Source organism: Mus caroli, unplaced genomic scaffold (assembly GCF_978045245.1).
Source record: "Mus caroli unplaced genomic scaffold, Mus_caroli_1 scaffold_1, whole genome shotgun sequence".
Classification (NCBI taxonomy): domain Eukaryota; kingdom Metazoa; phylum Chordata; class Mammalia; order Rodentia; family Muridae; genus Mus; species Mus caroli.
Window position 1 is genome coordinate 63,833,765 of NW_028227256.1, and position 21,672 is coordinate 63,855,436.

General features: G+C 38.1%; 1 protein-coding gene across 1 annotated transcript; it reads right to left on the reverse strand.

Annotated features, from left to right (window-relative positions):
* Positions 1-71: 71 nt before the first annotated feature.
* Positions 72-20,206, reverse strand: Myl1 (myosin light chain 1). Its single transcript, XM_021165950.3, has 7 exons — positions 20,093-20,206; positions 9,432-9,459; positions 5,350-5,493; positions 2,246-2,419; positions 1,887-1,964; positions 775-817; positions 72-319 (listed from the first exon to the last, which is right to left on the reverse strand). The coding sequence occupies exons 1-6, from the start codon at positions 20,204-20,206 to the stop codon at positions 789-791; spliced, it is 567 nt and encodes a 188-aa protein (XP_021021609.1). The 3' UTR covers positions 72-319; positions 775-788.
* Positions 20,207-21,672: the final 1,466 nt, after the last annotated feature.

Genomic DNA, 21,672 nt, shown 5'->3' on the forward strand with positions numbered 1-21,672 from the left:
AGAATTAAATTCTTAAAAACTATTTTCATAAAACAAAAAAGTAAGACACGACACAATTTGAGTATTTCAGACTGACCAAATTTATTGATGTCGTATTTTAAGAATGTTGTGGACCCAAGTAGATGATAACGGTGGTGTGTGGACTTGAGATTATCAACTGTAGACATGTTTGTCATGAAAACTCAAGGCTTATAAAAATTCAGGGAATCCTTCCATCTAGAATGGTCTAGATTGTTTGATCTTCTGCGTGGTGGTAAGCTGGTATTGACAGTTAGCCATAGGTGTTCTTGAACTGGCCAGTCTTCCCCAACATTGCGTGCTGCGGGGTGGGGGTGAGGGAATGGAAACAAGTTAGATGTTAATAGCATATCTTTGGAAAGAACACTCTAGACAAAACAATGAGCCAACATTCTCAAGGCAAATGACATTCTTGCTTTAAAAGCCCAATTGCTGTCACTTGAATTTGAACTGTTACAACATAGTTTGTTAGAAAAGTAATTGTTAAAAGCTAATGTTGTTATTTAAAGAACTTAGGACAATATTTTCAGTAGCGTTATATGAAAACTAAATTAACTAGTCTCTTGTTAGTTAAAATTCTACTGTTTAATTATGGTAGAGTTTAAAAAAATAGGAGGACATATTCTGGTTAATATAAATAACTTGCGGTTAGGAGCCAACACTGTATCTAAAGCATAGGCTATGAAGTTGTTGGTTTTTTTTTTTAAACAAAATATCACCCAAGCCTTACATATCAAAGAGAGGATAGATGTCTACCTTGAAAACTCCGTTTAGACAGACATGATGTGTTTGACAAAAGCTGTTGGACAATATACACAGGTAAGAGTTAGAAAAAGTCAAATTGAATAAAAAGTTGAGATTTAAATTTATTTTCCTGATGACTGCCTATTTGTTCCAACAATATTATTAGAGCTAATTGTATATAATATATTTATAACAACAACCAAATAGGAGTTGTTTATGGGTAAAAGGTGCAATTTAATTAATGTTTCTAGTGGAGACTGTCTGGCATGACTGAATGCCTCTATTCTTTCCTCTTTTCATCCCTTCTCCTTTCCTGTCCTCTTTTTATAGTGCTTTATATAAACTTGGAACATTGTAAGTACATATTTTCATTAAAGCTGACAACATAGATTTATTGAAACGTAGCTGGTCTTTTTTAGTGTAGAAGCTAAAGTTTATTGGAAATATTTACATTTTCAAATAATATTAAGCAGCTTTATTTTAAATATTTAAGTTGTGTATATATTGCTTTCATGTGCTTTGTCTGAACCTGCTATAAACTGGTAGGGGGCGGTAAACACTGGCTACCATAAGATGGTATTCTCCCACCACCTCTCTGTCTCTCACCCTCACCCACCCCTGTGGTTATGTGTCCATCAGTGTTTTCTTTTCTCCCTCTTTCCTTCTGGCCCCCTTCCCTCCCCTGGGCTTCCCCTCTTTCAGCTTCCTAGATTACAAATGTATGCTACCACATCTGCTATGAAGTGATTCTTTATGTAAATAAGACTACTAGCCGGATGAGAACTAAGTTAGTTCCAGTCTTGCTGTGAACAGTTTGATCATCAATAAGTAACTAAATCTCTTGGACCTCCAGTTTCTTCTGATTTTTGTACTTGACTCTAATTTAAGCCCTACCTGTCTTTCAGGGATATTGTGGATAAACTAAGAGAAAACATAAGGAAACACAGGTTAAACTGTAAGAGACCACATGGGATTTCCAAAATTAATTCTGCATATCTGCCTGGGTCCTCAGGCAGCATCTCAGAATGAGGCAATTTATTTATAATAAGTCATATATGTCAATAGAGAAGAGTAAAATAAAGTTGAAAATGAAACTCTCCTTAATGAGGTGAGGCTGGCTGTACCTTCATAGTTGATGCAGCCATTGGAGTCCTCCTGGCCTGCCAGCAATGCTTCTACCTCTTCCTCCTTCATCTTCTCTCCTGGGGAAGCAAAACACTCGAGGTTTAGCAATAAGATAGAAACAGAATATTTTCAAATTCCCACCATAAGCGATCAGCCATGGGCTTCTTGAAACATTATTACTTCACCCCAAAACAAACTCACTGTCACAGAGGCCAACAGACATAGTCACTGACTCTTATTTTTTCCATTTTTTCCTCTGTAGCCTTTCCCCTGACTATTCTGATTATGACATGATTTTTCTGTCATAACCTTTCCTGGACGATCTCTCCTACTGAGCCCATTGAAATGAAACCCTTACCCAGAGTGGCGAGGACATGGCGGAGTTCAGCACCCATGACGGTGCCATTGCCCTCCTTGTCGAAGACACGCAGACCCTCAACGAAATCTTCATAACCTCCCTGGTCCTTGTTGTTGGAGATAGCTTGCATCATGGGCAGAAACTGTTCAAACTCGATTTTCTTAGCATTCATCTCTGGAAGAGAATTGTGGTTTGCAGAGTTAGTAACCCCTGTAAAATACCACCTCTGAGTTATAAACCAAATATTCATTTAAAACCTTCCCCTAACTTAAATTTCAGTGGATAAACTACTAATCTGACAAAACACAGGATAACAGACAAGAGCCTGAGTTCTGCAGTTCCAGTAGCAAGCTTTATCCTTAGCTTAGCATTCACAACTTTGTTAGCCACTTTCTTTCTGTTCATGATGAGTTTTTAAAGATAAGCTGACTCGTCCCGAGTGGCCTTCAACTTGCCCTGGAACTGAGACTGACTGAATTTCTGAGCCTTCAGTGTCTACTTTGAAAGTGGTGAGATTAAAAGTGGGTACCCCCAAATGTGGCTCAGCTCCTTTTTTCTCTTTAAATTATTTTATTGTACACATATGTGTATGGTCCTGAATGTATGAATGTGGACCACAGGTTCACTGGTACCTGCCGAGGGTGAGTTGGACGTTAGCTCCCTTGGAACTGCAGTTACTGGTTGGATGCCATCTGATGTGCATGCTAGGGACATGACCTGAGTCCTCTGCAGTAAGTACGTTTGACTTGCTGAGCTTTCTCTCCAGCTCCTCAGCTTGGCTCAATTTTACTCCTTCTTTGTACACTGTATTCTCAATTTCAAGATAGAAACACTTTAAAGTATCACTGTGAGATTTAATAAACCTAGTGCTCGAAAATCTTGTTAAAATGGTTTGGACAAAGCTATCAGTTAATAAATTTTATTAGTACTATGATTTACTATATTCCATAAGCACCAGTGAAGCAATATATAACTTCCCATAATCATACAAATACAGTAAAACCCTTACTGAATCTTAATTACATATGCCCCCTATGCCTGAGCTTTTGCTGAGCCTCTGACTCCTTGAGTAAATTTGAAGTAATTTTTAAAAAGAAGCCCATGAGAAAAGAGTGTGTGTCAAATATTGTGATATTCTCACTCTTTTCTAATTACCAGCCAGAGACTGTATATAGATATCATATTATATATATCATATATATATGTATATGTATATATGATATATATGTGTATGTGTGTATCTGTGTCTGTATACATATATGTATGTATTTGTGCATATATATATGTGTGTGTATATGTGTATATGTATATATACTCACATTTACACATGCATATATGGATGAAATTATATAAATAGGGAAATAAAAACTTCCCTCTTCTTTCACAGAAGGAATCTAGCACACTGGGTTATAGAAAGATTGCATTTGGGTGTTGAGTCAATGAGCACTTACCTAATGACTTTGTCACTGAGGGATGCTTCTAAGTGAGATGACGACCACATGAACATGAGGTTTACACTGCGTCCTCACACCACCACCCTCTCTTACCATCTTTCTGCATGATTACATTGCTCATGTCTTCAGAAAGACAGGCTGACCCATATAGAGGCAAGCTTTTGAAATCTATCTTACTTACTCTCTTTGTTTCTTTGTTTCTTTGTTTCTCTCTCTCTCTCTCTCTCTCTCTCTCCAGTACGTGAAGGAATAATCACCAGTACGTACTTAGTCATCATGAAAAGCACAAGATCATTTGCTCACCCCCTCATTTTTTTCCCTAAATGTAAAGACAAACAGCCCAAATTTCTACTTGAAGAAACTTCCATTTTGTGTCTTGTCTTTTTTGTTTAGAGTCACATTTTCCAGTAGTTATTATACTTTGCCTTGAGCCATTGGGATTAAAAGCAATTTCCTCGTTCCGGCTCATGGCTGGGTTTCCATATGGAGTGAGTGACTTCTGTAATTCCCCTCAATGTGCCTCACTGACTCTTGGTCCAGGATTTACCTGGGGAGACACAATGCAGGGTTCACTTTAAGGTTTTCAAGGTTTTATATAAATAATTGATTGGAAATACAAAATACTGTCAATTCTTAATTAAGATGGCTGAGTTCCTTTCAAATGGTCACTGAAGCAAAGCCAAAGTACATTGGATAAGGAGGTCAGAAGGTGTGTTTCAGAGCACTGTGGCTTTCTTCTCACTGCTGTTCATCAAGGAATTGGTGTTCTCCAGAAGGACACTATTATGATTGTTCACTGCTGTAAACAAAATGTGTTTTTATAGAAAATGTGTTGTATTTTAGCTATATGCAATGTCTTTGTCAAAATGAGGAATTGTCAGACCCAGGGGATCAGGAATTCTGCTGTGAGACTGTGCCTCCTAGAAACGAAAGAGACTCTGCACCTATAACACGGCAACAACATGGCCTCCTAACAGAACCTGACCATGGACAGGATTAGACATGATAGCATGGACGCAGGAAATCTAAGAGGACCTCACTTCTAGACAAAGAACTACAGGCAACTAAGGAATGATGAGAGAAGGAGATCTCATCTTTCCCAGGAATGATTCCCTTACTTGATTACTCAACATCAAGTGGTTAGCCATGATACCACACAAGCAACACTAGGCAGACTCAAAAGGTTGTGTTTATATATTTATACACATAGGTAAAAATAACAATAAAAGAAAAAGAGCCCATGAATTTGAGAGGGAATAAGGGGTAGGCATGGGAAGGGTTGGAAGGAAGGGACAAGGGAGGAGATTGAGGAAAGAAGGAGGTGATGTTATTATATCTGAATTAAAATTAAACCAAGTTTTACAAATATTCTTTTGCCTTTGAAGGTATGAGCTCTGAAAAAGAACGTGTGCTAGTCTATGCCCTGTCTGCTTAGCCCTGGGCTCCGATTTGATGCTGGGGAGGATGCTCTCGTCTTTACTTGCCCTCTCTTCTCCAGTGTAATGTTTTTTATCACACTTCCAGCTTTTTTCTTTTTTGAATGGAAACAAGCAGAGGTTTTCCATCGATGAGGAGAGAACCATCAGGAACAACTGAGCTCTATTGCGTGGGAGTCCCTCCCCGAGTTCCACTGACCTTACAGAAACCTACCTTCATTGCTAGGGTTCCCAAGAACCTTCTTGACCTCTGCATTGGTGGGATTGGTGCCCAGAGCCCGGAGGACGTCTCCCACCTGACTTAAGGTGATCTTGCATTCACCTGTTCTGTCAAACAGGAGAAATGCCTCCTTGAAGTCTGCAAGAAACACAAGGTGTTCAGGCACTGGTGGGCACCGGCTTTTTAGTTCCAGAGACCTTCTAATTAACCCCAGGTCCTTCACAGATTCAGTTCAAACTCTTCTCTGTTTTACAATTTTCAACAACCACTCAAGCTGTCTCCGTCTATCACACAGTCACTGGAAAACCCTTTTGATTTTTCTGTGGGGATTGTTTTAAAGCAGCACTTCTAGTTTTAAGTCAGACTATTATTAATGTGGAATTAGTTTTTAATTATGATCATTGGAGCTCCCGGTTATAATGGTTCATATTTCCTTTGCCTCTGTGGGCAGTAGGAGTCACTTGAAATATTCTGATGCCTTGAGAAAGATTAGGAGTCTCCAAATGGTCCTTCTATTAATTGGCAATGCTAATAAAATGTCAAGAAAGCAAATTTCCAGCTGGGGCTATTGTATGTGAGTTTAATCTAAACTTACTACATTTGGAGAAACATCTTCTTTTGGGGATCAAGCTTTATAGGCTGTCTTCTCAAGTAGTTTCCTCCAGAAATAGCTATTATTATTATTATTATTATTAAAGTTGGAAGTGTGAGATATGACTGTAAGTTTTACAATGCCATTTAACCACCTCAGTATCTGATTCTAGGAGGCTCTTATAATTGATTCAGAGGGAAAATGATTTTTAGGTCAATTGTTCTGATATGTTCATTTAACTCTGATTTAGCCCCAGAATAACCCATATGACCTAAACATGTTTATAATTTAAAAACATATGTTAAAATTAACATTTAATGAAGATGATTATAGATTGCCATGCAGTTGTAAGAAAATAATGCAGACATTACATTTTCTCCTCTGTCTAGTTTTCTCCAGTGTAGCACTCTGCAGAGTCCCAGCATGTTACTGAACTTGGGATATTTACAGACAGACTGGGCTGTTTTACTCATTTCCACAAATATGTGTGTTTCTTAAAAGTATATCTAGAAGTGCCCTTTCTCATTATGACTTATCTGCTGGGTACTTTATGTCCTTTAATTCCATTTTGATCACACTACTTCACCTTCACACAATTATCACTATAATAATTCAGAAATATGTAGCAAGCAGACTGGAATGAGGGCTACAAATGCATATGGGAACCAATAAGGCATTTTAATGGAAATATCTAAACTTAACTAAATGAAAAATTCTAGAAAACCTGAGAGTCAAGGTGGTGATTTACTGGAGTTAACACTAACAACAACGTAACAATTGGTGAATAAAGTCTCAGAACTGGAACCATTCTTTGTAGGCTAGGGGTGGTCTTCAACAAAATGTGCTGTCAGAAAAGATTACTCTGTCTGATATCCTGTCTTACTATCCCGGTGCTTTTTAATCTAAGATCAGGCTGATCATGGATACACAATAAGCTTTAGGCCATGTTATCATTCTTTATTAGATCCTGGGCAATCTCACCAGAATCTGCCCCAATCTGGAAAAAAAAAAAATGCTTGTGCCTTGTGGTTTCATGAGTCACATGCTATTTTTCGTCTTTCCAAAGGTCACGTGGAACTGAAGTCCTCCTGCTTCTGGCTTCAGACGCCAGGCATGGTGCTCCGAGAACTTGCAGTTGCCTAGCTCAGATGCTGGTGTAGGGATGGGATTTTTATGGCTGTAATGGAATCTCTCTGACATTATCTTTTGATAACTTAAAGGCAGAGGCTGGAGAAGTAATTTTTTTAATCCTAGACTTTTAGCCCAAGGCTTAGCTACTCTCTTCAAGGTTCCAGAACACAGACTGGTAAACTCCTTCCCTGGCTGGATATATAAACCACATTTGATTAGGTTCTCACCACACCCTGTTGTTTATGTATTGTTTGTGGTCTTTGCTGAACCTCAAGTACAAAGTGGAGTTGTCTCCACAGACAACAGTGCAAGCAAAACTTAACAGTTTTTCCTATTTAACCTCTAAGAATGCATCATGTGATCTTTTGCCCAGAACCACAGTGATTCTGAAGTATTTGGTGATGAAATTATTCTCCACCTGCCCTCTAATGGTGGTTTTGAACACAAATATAAGTGGTGAGCTTTAAGATTCAGACTTTAGCATTTATAATTTAAAAATTAATGTTTAAGTAGGCACATGTAGCTGGTGGTCGTGCTAACAGACAGCACAAGACCTAAACCTTCAAATTGTTGTAATTATCTTTGCCTTTCCCTCCCTTTCCTTCAATCCAGATAGAACGGTATGAACAATGTTCTTCATCCACTAAGCAAGGAAACAAATTCAAGTGGTCTTGATTTATTCTGAAAGCATAGAATTTCCACTTAGTTTGATTAGTTTACATTTGTTTTTCTGACACAAAGCAAAAAACAAAAACAAAACCAGGTCAATATACCAATGTTTATTCAATTCGGGGGCTTAAACCTGTTTTCAGTATTGGGTGATGGATCTCGTACTCCACACTTTAAGTACATTTGTCTCACCAAGAGTTTTTGAATTGTTCGTTGTTTGGTTCAGCAATAGTTTGGCAGTCATAGAGGCATTATAAATTAGAATGGGAGAGGACTGGGAGGCAGGGCTGATGATGTAGCTACATCATTCATTAAAAGTATTTTTAAACAAATTAGAATCATCATTTCCTTAAGACAAATCTTTCATAGCATACGTTTACATGATCTTGAATTGTAAGTCATCCAATCACCTAAATTATTGGTTCTCAACCTGTAAGTTGAATGACCCTTTCCCAGAGTCATGTATCAGACATCCTGCATATCAGATATTTACACTGCGATTCACAACAGTAACAAAATTACAGTTATGAAATAGCAACAGGAATAATTTTATGGTTGGGATCAGCACACAAAGACCCAATGAAAGGGTTGCAGCCTTAGCAAGGCTGAGAACCATTGATCTAAACTGTCTCCATGAGTCCATCAACCATGCTATAGGGATCAGTAACCTGTACTACAGCAAATAATCTCTTGTCCTAAACTGGAACCCAGATAACATCATATGTAACATGATCCTGAAGGAGACTGATCAATGTGGAAAACTTTAGGTAGAGAACTGTTAGTAATAACTCATAATTATTTGCTATAATACAGTATACATTATTATGACCAAATCACCTGACTTATATAACATCACATAATGAAACTGTTTCTATCTCTCCTTTCTACAAACAAATTTTGCTTAGTTCATCCACATTGTGTGATGACTTCACCCTAAAAGATTTCTCCTTAAACTCCCCAATCCAATAATTGAGCTTGCTCGGGATATTTGGCCCTGTTGATTCTAAATACATACAGGAGAAAAAAAAATTTTTTTTAAATTGAGACTCACTGATAGTACCTGTTCCTGAAAGAACTTTCTAGTTAGTTTGAATTCATATGAATGATGATGCTATTACTAATCCTTTGATCATTGAGGAAGAAAGCACTTTCACCTCCCCAGCCATCTGTCCTGTATCTCTTAGAGAAATGCTGGACCAGGCCCTTTCTCCATCTATGAATTCACTTCCATCCTACAATCCCATTTCCACAGAAATTGGGTGGATTTGACAATTAAGGCAGTTTTTATTATCAGTTTCATTTTTCAAATTGCACACTTCAGTCTTATCGAATCTCTCTCTAGGGTTTTAATTAGTAAATTAGTTTTCTAAAACCTAGATCCTTTTGTGACTATATCATATACGATCTTTCCCTATTGTATCAAATTCATCTTATTTGGAAATCAGTGGCTATAAGGACTTATTAAAGCTCTATTTTTAATTTCCTTAAAGCTTTGATTACTGACTCTAACCAAGGGCTTCAGTTATACAGGGTTATATTTAGAGTGATTGAAAGCAATTTATATTTAGAGTAGCAGCACCAGTGTGGATAATTAGACAGCACTTAGCTCATCCCAAGGGACTTGGTTTTCTCACTTGTCACCTCTGAGTCCGCACATATAAACGGCTACAGCTTTTAAACTTACCCTCCTGTTGCTCCTTAGAGAACTCGATCTGTTAGAAAGAAATTAATCATAAAGAATATTTTAACCAGAAATAAGCGTCCTGATTTATGAGCATGTCCAGCTCATTCCCTGAGTTCTCTTCAGAATGAGCTCCAGAAGTCAGCCCACTTATTCTGAGTACAGGCATGGCATAGACACGAACAGTCTGAGCCACAAAGGAACATGCTGTGGAGTTAGGGAAATTTCAAAGACAGGCAGAGCTCTTCCTAGGGAAGAGCTGCTCAGTCACTTACCGGCAATCTGGTCAGCACTGAAGGACTGTGGTGGCAAGAGAGAGAGAGAAAGAGAGGACTTTCAAATGCATTGACAGAAAGAGTGCTCTTTCCTCTGAGGCCTTTAGGGAACCAGGTAGGTACAATGGCACAGGAAGAGTGTGTGAGGGCAATTCTGAACCTAGGAGCATAAAATCTATTGCAAAAGATAACTTGGAAATCCTTTCTCTATATCTTAACCATGTAAAATATTAAAAAATGCTAAACAGAACACTTCCTAGAAAATGCCATAGCTGTCTATATTTAGCATATGCCAGATAAGGTATATATTTAAAACTGCAAATAAAATTACATATAAAAACCACCCTTTAAAAGTCTTTCTGTCTAATTAACGTATTTGATACTAGTATATGACAATGAAGAATCAGATGCAGTTTTCTTAACTTTAGCTACCGGTTATCACTGAATTCTATTTTAAAGCAACACTATAGTTGTACTTTTATCCCCCTTCTAAATTTAGATGAATCTTGCATGATATAGCAAAAGCTGGTGAAGCACAAACGCCTGTTCTGAGAAAAAAGATGAATTTTTCCATCTGGTGCAACAGTTCCAAGTAATTTCTTCTATCTTCAACCTAGCTCATGGAAACCAATAGTAGGTTCCAAAAACCTTGTGCTAAATAGATTCTGTCCTCCATCCTATTCCTTGTCTGCCTGGCTGCTCCTGTTGCCTAACTGTCTCCTCCTATAAATGACATATCGTTGTTGTCTTGTAGGACCCACCATGATGGAGTTCTAGGCTGCGAAACAGCAGTGGAGCTGGAGGATAAACTGAAGGCAGCTCTGATCCCTGAGTGGAGTCTTAACCTCTCTGTGGCTTCCTTTTATTTCTGGGCAAACTGACCTCATATCTAGCATCAGATTTCACAGGGCAGTTGCCACTCCTCCTGGAGGAGTTCTTTAGCTTTCTTAGGGCAAAGGGAAAGAGAGACATGTACCCTGGGGCTATTTTTAGGAAACCAGCATCTAGACGTGAACAGCCCTGGTGAGACTGAAGCCTGTCAGTACTTTTATGGTCTTTATCTCTGAGATGTTCCCTGCAACTGTCCTTCTTAAGACATTCCATTGCTCGTGGAAAACTTGGGATTCATCTAGGGCTCGGGCTTCTGATATGTAATTATGGACCTTGCAAGTGTCTAGTCAGCAAGACTGGGTATTAATGGAACTTCATGGATGAGACTGGGTTGAGGTTTGAAATAGTAACTGTTATAGAAAGAACACTCTCCAATTCTTGGCCCCTTATGGTAAAGTTCTGAGGTCTTGAAAAGGCATTGAGTGCTCTGGGTGTTTCTTAGGATACAGCCACATGGCAACCTGATCGGGTTCCCAAATCACCATTAAAGAATAGTCTTTATAATCAGTATTAGCAGGAGTATAACCTAAGCTTTAAAAAAAGAGAATGGTTTGGCGTCTCCCTTTCCATCTCCCCCCTTCATCTCTTAGCATTTTGCTTGAAGACATCCTTCCTCTCCCATTTTCTTTACAGAGAATGACTATTTGTATATTTTTATTTCTGAAATTCTTAGCAAGCAAGGAAACTGACACATCCATTTTGTATCTTGTTGTTGTTGTTGTTGCTAAGTTCTTACTAAAACCAAGCTTCCCTGTCCAACACTTTATGGCGCAGTCTACAGACCAAGAATAAAATAACCTAAAGTAAGGCTCATGGAGTGCAAAATAGTACTTCAACATTTTAAAGGTGTTTAAGGGAATTGCAGGCAATGGGCTTTTATAGCAGCTTATCTGAAAATGGGAAAAGCTGGCATGGCTTTGGGGGAAAGATCAGTTTTAGAGTGTTCACTGGAGTTCAGACATGGGGGTTATCATTCTCGACACACTTCCCCTAGCTCAAAGGAATAAAGAAGATGTGAGGTGAATTGTGACTTCTGCATGTGTCCTTAAGGAAGTTACTCATAAAAAGCAGGAAGTGTGTCTTGCTCGGTATTTTCAACTTATGCTCTTACCGTTCTAGAGAAATGAACAGCTAAGAATGCACCACCTCTTAAAAATACATAATTACGTGGACATATGAAAATATTACAATACTAGTTGCTATTTTGTGTGATTATTAGGTGCTAATCACAATATTAAAAGTATATATCACTTTTGCCCCACAGTTTAAAATTGTGAAAAATATCTCCTAGGACCTTGATTCTCTAAATGACAAATGATAATATAATTTTTTTAAGGTAGTAGCACCTAAGTAAATGTGTTTTCATGTTTTTAACATGATTGAAAATATGATATTTTTAAAGGTTATTGGGGAATGATAGTTAACAGAAAGATTAGAAATGCTTTGAGTCATTACAGTGAAATTTTGTAATTGGTATTTGTGGTATTAGATTTGATGAAATTGTATCTATGTATTTGTAACCCTAAATCTGAATTGCCTAATCATTATTGAGAGCTAGCATATATCTTTAGTGAAGCTAGTAACTGTAAATACTCCATTGAGGTTGCCCCATTGTACATAATGATACTCTTCATATTACATCTTTTTTTTTCAGATGGAAAGATGTGGTGGCCTTGCATACATAGGAAACATGATAAATTTGTATAAAAACTTGTGAAAAAACTACAAAGTGAGCACCAAACTCTAATTTACTTGTGAATAAGCTATTTTTCTACTTAGATGAATTAAGGTTTGTTGTTACTATTAAAATAGGAGCCATAAAGTGCTAAGAAACTGTTAAACTACTTCATCCTAGTATTTCTCTAAATCTTTAACATATCAACAATAAAAGCTTTGCTTTTTCTTTACCTATTGAAAATCAAAATATAAGCGTAAACATACCAGTTGACACAAGAAATAATAAACTATAGCTAATCCAGAGAGGAAATTAAACTTTAAATGTTAGATCTATGCTATGTGCTCAAAAATACAGGAGAGAAACCACTCATCTCCCATCCACTGTTAGAACGGCAAACCCCTGTCTTGCTTCTCCTCCTTGTTAAATAGCAATATCGTCAGCTCTTTGAGCAAATGTGTGATCTGATTACACAGCCATTTGGTTAGGGTCTCGGTTAGAGATCATCATTTGGTGTGTCTCAAATCTTTTCTGCCTGGCATGCAACCACTCTTCTCTCCTCTTGTCACATTAGACATTCTTCTCAGCCTTTGTCAGAAACCCTCTTATCCAAAGAATTCTTTCTTCCCTGTACTGGACCTGGCTTTTTTTTCCCACCGCAAGACAGTCAGCCTAACTGCTTGTCCTGCTGGGAAGCCCAGGCCAATGCTGAAAGCCCATAGTTTGTTTCTGATGTGGATCTGGATGTGTTCTAACACTGCATCTCTCCCTAGAGCACCGACTTTGCATTGTACTTGGGTTTGTGTCTGTCACAGCTCTATTGAACTTTTCATTTATTAAAGCCACTAGACTCTTAATACTCTATGCTCCCTGTGCATTTGGGGTGGTCTGGCTGTAGACCCAAGTTCCTCTTTCAAACATAAGTTCTCCTCTAGAGTATAATATTCCATGAGGACAGAAACTTTATCTGTTCTTTTATGAAGTTTACATTCCAGAAAAAAAAATGTATGTTCTTTATCAGTACAGCATCTTCAGCACCTAGAACTGCCCAACACATAGTAGGCATGCTCACTTAAAATTCTTTAATATTTATACCTCTAGCATTTCACTTTAGATTTTATACAAATGCTTATAGTCCAGAATTCTAATTTGTCAATCTTCAGTTTCTTTTTAAAGACGTCTTTATTATCTTAGCCCATGTCTTTGTCTTCCCTGGCTGATAAAAGGCCACATTTCACATTTGTTATAGCTCATCCATTCACATTTGGAGCTGAGTTTAGGTACATAGCAGTCTCAAAGATCCCTGTTACTAAGAAGAATTCTTACTGCAGGGATAGACTTCTCTGCTTTGAGAATTGCCTTTCTCCTAGTGACTGTGAAGTTTGGTTCACTGACTGAAGATAAATTTTCTGGCTCCTAGATGGAATTACTTTATAGGACAAAGTATTACAATGCACTTAAAGAAAATAGAGAACTAATTTATGTTAAATTTTAGTATCTTAGAAGAAGCCATGTCATTAAAGAGCATGTGGGAAGTGGATGGTGTTGAATACTAAGGGAAATGTCCTAGGGAGGAGCCTGCACCACAATGATCAAAGCGCTCCTCATTTCAGGGGGATGCACGCATGCCAGTGACTGGAGCTAAGAAAAGAAGCTGCTGTCACCAGAGCCACTTTCCAGCCAAGAGAACATTGTTGGGTATTCTCTGCCTTCTTCCCTGGCAGAGAGACCAGAGTTAGACACATATCAACCTTTATGGAAATAATTAAACTAATTTATCTTACAGGGTTTTTAGCATCTACCATAAAAGGCCATTAGAAATAATATTTGAAACCACTAGAATGGTGTGCTTCATAATACCTTAAGCCTTAATGTCTCTTAAGGTCAATGGAAAGAACCTTTGAGCTCATCAAAGAAGTATTTAGGATTCTTATTAAAATATTATAGATCATTATAAAATATTATAGAAATGAGGGAAACTAGAGCAATGAGGACATGTTATAAGAGCTATTAGATGGTTGGGTACATTGGTCTGAAATGAGACTGGCCTGATACAGCCATGTTCAGCAGGCATGGACTGGTCATCTGAATTCTGTCACCTAAGCACAAAACTGTGCAATTAAAAATAGCTCAGTTCAGATCTGTAGGAAGTACTAGAGACCTAAGTGAATTTTAATACGAGTTACAAAATGTGATCCAAGTCTGCTCCTTTCCAGTTTTCTCTCCCGTGTCTTCCTAATTAATAATTGAGAAAAAATTTTACAATTTCTTACGCTGGACATTTTCTTTGTACATTTATTTATTTACATGTGATTTCTTAAAAATTAAAATGCATTTCCTCCACTTTTTAATTTTCATAATGTAAATACTTAAAATATTGTAGCTAAGAAATTATGATTTTTCTGGAATAGAAATTATTCTTGGGACAGCCATGATAAATGAATACTAATTATTCTTCTAGAGAGTGATGGTATACATAGACCTTAGAATGGAAATCTTACTCTAGCTATCAGGACAAACCATGTGTCTTTTAGTTTAAATAACTTCTCTAGATTATTTTTCCTCAATACATAATAATACTTTAATGATTTTTTTGGTTGCTTATGGGTTTAATATGGTTTGAATGTTCCATCCTTTAGGTAGTAGGACCTACCACAACTTACTCTATGGGAAAGGACAGGCTATCTGAAAACTCAATTGATATGTCGTACTCATTGCAATAAAGATAGTTTTATCAAAATGTAATTTCACAGCAGCATGTTCAAGTCGACTGGATTTTTATGAGCTGGAGATAATACACTGTTGGGCGCGCACAGTAGCTAAGAAACAGCTCACTCCCAAGGACAGAAGGAAAAGTGTTCCAAGAGAAACCTTTCCTCCTAGCTTCAAGTCACTATTATCAGTTTCTGACTAGAACAATTGGACTTATCACCCACATGATTTAAAATTTAACTAGCATATTCTGAAAGCCACTGATACTTTTATACGGCGGGTTTTGCTGTCGGGATTCTGGTTGGGCGCAAAAACTGAAGTGGTAGCATTGATGAAGAAGTAAAGTAGGTGACATCCTATCTTCATACAAAAGGCCGCTCAGTTGGAAGAGAAGAATGTGCAGTCTCAGCAGACTAAATATAACCCTTCCCACAATTCCCACCCGTCAGGTGGTGCTTAAGGCTGGGCAATTATGGAATGACTTCTACAGACAACTTGCCAGGGGTTTCATTTGCAGAACTGAAATGTCAAGGGCTAAATCCAGCTCTGTCACTTTATGGTCTCCTCGTCTTGCACAGATTTAATTATCTTTAGATGAAAAGCAGTTTTCACATTTTAGTCGGTAAAGTTGTGTCTTTCTTTGCAAACTGTGTGATACTTTGCAAAGACCCTGTTCAGTTACATACACTTCAAAATGTCGCGATGGGGAGAGTTCCAGGCTTTGCCCCTCAACGTTTCTCCATTCCATTTCAGCTGCTGTGTTCTCCCACAGTATAGACAATGTAACAGACAAAAGACATTACTGATGCTGAACCATGGGGAAATATGTTTTTTATTTCTTCCCTAAGATCAATCATGTTCACTTTCTTTCTTTTCTTTTCTCTTCTTTTCCTTTCTTTTCTTTTCTTTTTTTTTTTTATTATAGATTGACAGTACATATTTGTCTCATGCTTTCCCCCCAAAGGATGTTAATGTTAATATTTAACCACATTATATATGTGACATTTCATTTCTGCTTATTACTTCAAAGAATGCTAGTCAAATTAAATAGGGGCCTCTTCTCAGAAGATTAGCTGGATGTTGGCAGATTTAAAGATTAGATTTGGTTTGTCTGAGTGTTTAATAGGACAAAACCACAATTGACTTGAGATTCAACATGCCATTAACACGTGGACGTATTTTTCTATCCATTTCGGTTTATAACTTTTTACAGGAAGTTGGGACAAAGTGAATAAGACTTTGAAGTGCTTACAGTTTCATCCTCTGGCTATAAAAATACAAGGAGTCACTCTCCAACAGCAGGTGTTAGGGAGGGTAAGGGAAACTGTGAAAAACAAGACCGCTCAGAACAGCTAAGGTCAAAGTCTTGCAGAACAGCTCTGCAGTGGCTCTTTTCCTCCCTCTCCTGGCCGTCACGGGACTGTGCCGTGTAATAAAAACAAAAGAATCAGACAAAATACAGCTAAGTCCTGCACGGAAAACACATCCTTGTATGTTCCAACTAAGAAGACTGCAGCTTATTTTTTAGAAACCAGAGGTAGCTGAATGCTTACCACGACTGACTATAGATTTACCCTGCTGGATAAGTCTTACCTTCGCCATGTAACTGGTTCTTTGATGGTGGACCTCGTGTGGGTTCCATTTCCTCCTTGGATCAACGAACTTACTCATTAAATGGAACATTTAAGTCTTTTCCAAGTCTGTGGCCAGTTACTGTTTGGTGATTTATTACTTGGTAGTGTTTCTGTCAATGCATTTCTTTACTATTACTGATTTTTGTAAATTGCCTGCAGTATCACCTCAGGAATGACCGGATTGTGGCACTAATACAATGCAAATTAGAATTTAAGCCACACATTTCAACATGTGACAGAAGTCCCCACCTCACAGCAATCCTGGCTTATCAGCCAACATACATGCACCATGCAAAAATATTTACTTACATATTAAAGTTCTTTTAAAACCCAGACACGTGGCTATCTTACTTATTTCCGCTCACCACTCTGTTTGGTTGCTAACATCCATCCCTTTATTTGCACCCACTGTCATAATGGTGGTTTTAATTCCCGTGTGATCCTGGGAGGCAGTGGTGTTCTAGTCCTAGGAATTTTGTGTGTGTGTGTGCTGGAAATACCATCTCTCTAAAGGCAAAGAGTGCTGAGAACTACCTGAAGCACTAATGCAAATTTTCAAATGTCAGGGCGACTTGGTGAAAAACACTCACAAAAATGTCGATGGGTGTAGGACATCTGGTAAGCGTTTGCTCAGAGACCCTCAAAGGTTTTATGTCAGGAAGAACTGGAGAAACATTCTAAATAAATAGCTAACAAACCAGGGAGTCAGATTGGGGAAGCACATTCAAGCAAACGAATCAAAAATATCCAAGATTGGTCAGAGTTCATGGAGAATTGAGTATGTAGCTATTAAATGTGGTATATGTTACATTGGACCAGGGTCTTAGTTGAGAAAAATATTGAGGAATGAATTTAATTACTGCTGTGTCTTATATATAATTAAACTTAAGCATTACCCACAGTGTAAAGGATAGTTAGATGTCTAATTTTACAGGATACATCAAATAAATCTTATAATCCAATTAAGTTTTGTTCTTTATAGAGTTTTCAGAAAGTTAATGAATATGTATATAGATATGTTCATTTTCTCTGCTTGAAGAAAGTTTATAACTGACATGAGGAAATCCATCTAGAAGCATCAAGAGATTAAAAGCATCATGATAGGAAATGCCATAATATACTTTCTAATTAGCCCTGTTACCTACTGGAATGAAATGAAACATTATAAAGCTCTCACATTGCATTATATTCTTGGGCTTTGCTGAAACATTTCCAAATGTGTACTGATTCCATATGGATGAGGCAAAATCATTGAAGGAATTTACATTCCTTTACATGAATGAGTCTGCTTTGATTCCTCCATTTCTACCTCCTTCTCTCTCTCTCTCTCTCTCTCTCTCTCTCTCTCTCTCTCTCTCTCTGTGTGTGTGTGTGTGTGTTCCTCCTTAAAATCTATTCCAATGAAAAGCTGAGAGTGGAGCATGCTTCATTCGTACAACTTCGAAGTCTTCCTTAGCGTTTCTTGCTCGTACCAGCATCGATTTAACGTGGGTGGGGGTGGGTAAAGCAGTGTCTTGACACAGAGGAACATGCCACTTCTCTGCTGGCTGGAAAAGGTAACTGTCTTCATTTCTGGATTGAAACACTGATATTAAAGGAAGTGTATTTACTTACTTTCCGATACATGATTTCTCTGGGTAGAAAAATTAAAGCCTGCTTTCATTAGTGGTATACTCCTGCGTTTTCCTTCCTTCCTTCCTTCCTTCCTTCCTTCCTTCCTTCCTTCCTTCCTTCCTTCCTTCCTTCCTTCCTTCTTTCTTTCCTTCCTTCCTTCCTTTCAGAAGCTCATCCCAGAACCACAGGGATGACACTGTCATATAAATCACAATAAATACGTGAGAGAATGGCTTTGACACTCACTTACGGTTCTAAAGCCATTGAAGAGTGGAGCACTAGAGAATTGGGAGGTACTGTGGGAGCTGTAATCACACTTGCACGCTGTGCAGTCAGCGTCCACCTATAGAGAAGGCAACTACGGCTGCCGAGGATGAAGATTTGGGTTCTTGTTAAGGAACTAACTATATGCATCTTGTCCTCAAAATAAAAAACAACAACAAAAAACATTTTCAGAAGATCCAACATGCATTTTCCCTAAATGGACATTCATTAATGATGCTACATCTTAGGACCAAGTTTTTTCAAATATAACTTCAGGTTCAGATAAAGATTAAACATGTGTGATATTCTTGTATGTTGGAAGCACGTTTCATTTCATATGCAGCTGGTGTGTTATAAAAAGTATGACCATATTTGATTTCATCACATAAATCCAAGCGTGCTCTGACTCAATGTTATTTTAGAGATTTAAAAAAAAAGTTCCCCGATTATATTCAGATAGTCAGTGGAATGTTTGTGTGTAGGCCAGCATGGTTGCTCTCTGATGCAGCGTTAAGCCTGAAACTTCAGATGCACTACATACAGGAGCCTTGGCTTGGACGGAAGGATCACCTCATGAGCACTTTGACTCTACCTTTCCGTATAAGGCAGGGTTCCCTAGATGAAGATTTTCAACCTGCTACGAGGACCAATCTGAGCCCAGCTGACAAGAAGAAGGTGCACTGATGACCTCAGCACCGCCACGAGGTGACAGGGACATGCATGCATGCGTCATTTTCCCAAGCAGGTCATCTTCTCTGAAACTGAAATCTTGGTTCATAGCAAACTCTCCACACAAAAATCATTCACAGTCTCCTTAGTTCAAAATCAAGATGCAAAAGGCTCATCACAGATCAACAGCTATAAAAATGACAGGTATATATATATATATATATATATATATATATATATAAATTATATATATAATTTGGTTTAAAAGAAACTTAAAATTCTGAAATAAATGCTGTATATAAATAAACAGGATAATAGTTATAGTCACTGAAGCACTTGAGTGCATGATTGTCTGCACTGAGATCTCAATGTATGAAATTTTATTAAGTGAATTTGAAGAGGGAATTAGCTTGAATTGCAAAAAGAATTTTTTTTTTCAGATGAAGTAAAACAGCTGTCAAATAGATGTGTCCAAGACAACTGGGTTATCAGTCAGCTGTCCAAACAAGCACAAGCTAAGCCTTTTTTTTTTTTTTTTTAAATGATGTCGTTTTATAGTCAGGGATCCAATTTCCAAGGAGATTTTATTTAGTATACTCTTTCGACATTTGTAACTGCAAAACCTTTAGATTTGTATGTCCCCCACCCCCTAAATTGTACTTTGGCAAATTAGGGGAAAATGGAAAACAGAATCAGCAAAGATTGAACAGGAAAGGAGCTAACAGAAACCTCCATGTAGTATTCTCTCTTAATATCGTCACTGGGATTGTATGCTCCAGCCCATGTTATTAAGCAGGATTCCCAGCTTTTAAAACACACGGGTTCACTGAGAAATGCCTTTCCTTTCAGTGAAAAGTAAATTCTCCACAAATTCCTTGAGTTCTTTAGCGTTGGTTTCAGTGACCAAAACGATTCACCTGTTTAAGTTACCTTAATAGCAGACAGATCGATTTTTTCTTCCTTAGGTTTAGCTGGGGCAGGGGCCGGGGCCGGGGCTGGGGCAGGCGCAGCAGCGGGCTTCTTCACGTCTTTCTTTGGTGCCATTTTGATTAAAAGGATGGGTTAACAAAAGAAGGATCTTCTCCAGAAGAACCTGTCAGAGTGACACTTGGAAGAGCAGTGTGACTCGCTTGACCCGCAGCCCAGCGTCTGGAGGGTGGACCCAGAGTGTTAAATGGTATAAGGGCATGCATATATATTTCCCTTAGTGCCTAATAGAACCTTGACACACGCGGCTGGATTGGACGGTTTGCCTGTCCAGGGGGGTGGCATTCCGGCTCAGACTATAAATGGAATCTAAAGGGTCAGGGCTTCCTCAAGTTTTTTGACCGCCTCTTGCTTTTTTTTTTTTTCCCTCCACCCCTATCTGTAAAGGAGAAAGAAGCATGACAAAGCCAGTCATGGTTGGTTTGGTGACAGCTGACAGACGTACCTTTTTCTTAGTAGAATTACAGTTCTGTTGAAGCTGTAAGTCTTCTTTTTCTTTTTTCCCCTTCCTAAGAAACTTTACCGGATTCAATTTCAACTTGGAATTTTGGCTGAGGCCATCACCAACTTTCACCCAGCTTCTTCATCGCTCATGCCCCTCCCTCCTTGGCCATGGTTTGCAAGAAAATGTTGGTCAGCAAAGAGGTCACTGGTAGTGGTTAAAAATAAAAAGCAGACGTATAAGGAAAGTCCACCAAGTCTTAAAGTGGTTTCCTTTCTAGGGAGTACAGTCTGTGTCTCTCCTTGCCTCCCTCTCCCTATGTCTGTGTCTTAATTTGAAATTATTTCCTATAACTTGATTTTCTGTACAATTTAATGAAGGATGGTGAATTAGTTTTCAGTTGAAGACTGCAATTAGCCCATTGCCTTCTAAATGACATGAAATAGAATTATTTGTCTCCTTAATCTTATATCCATGCGAGAGGAACAAATACATTTTTTTAGGGAAATAAATTTGAAAAAAGACTTAATTATCAATACTGTGCATGTTTTGCTGGCAATTTGATATTTGCTTTTTTTTATTTTTGTCCTTGGTTTCTAGTTTGCAAGGTTAGATTCAGATTAAGTAATATATGAAAACCAAAACTGGGTGTATTAATGCATAGCTTTAATCTGAGTACCTGGGACAGAGACAGATAGCGCTCTGTGAGTTCAAGGCCAGTCTGGTCTACACAGTGAGTTTCAAGACAGCCTGAGCTATCTAGTGAGACCCTCTCTTGAAAACAAGCAAAAAAGCAATTCATAAAAACCAATGGGTATGGGGCTGGTGAGATGGCTCAGCGGTTAAGAGCGCCGACTGCTCTTCCAAAGGTCCTGAGTTCGAATCCCAACAACCACATGGTGGCTCACAACCATCTGTAACGGTGTTTAAAGACAGCTACAGTGTACTTACATATAAGAAAGAAAGAAAGAAAGAAAGAAAGAAAGAAAGAAAGAAAGAAAGAAAGAAAGACAACCAAACAAAAACTAATGGGTATAACTTTCTAAGTGACAAATCCAAGCAGAGAGGGTACTGCAATTAT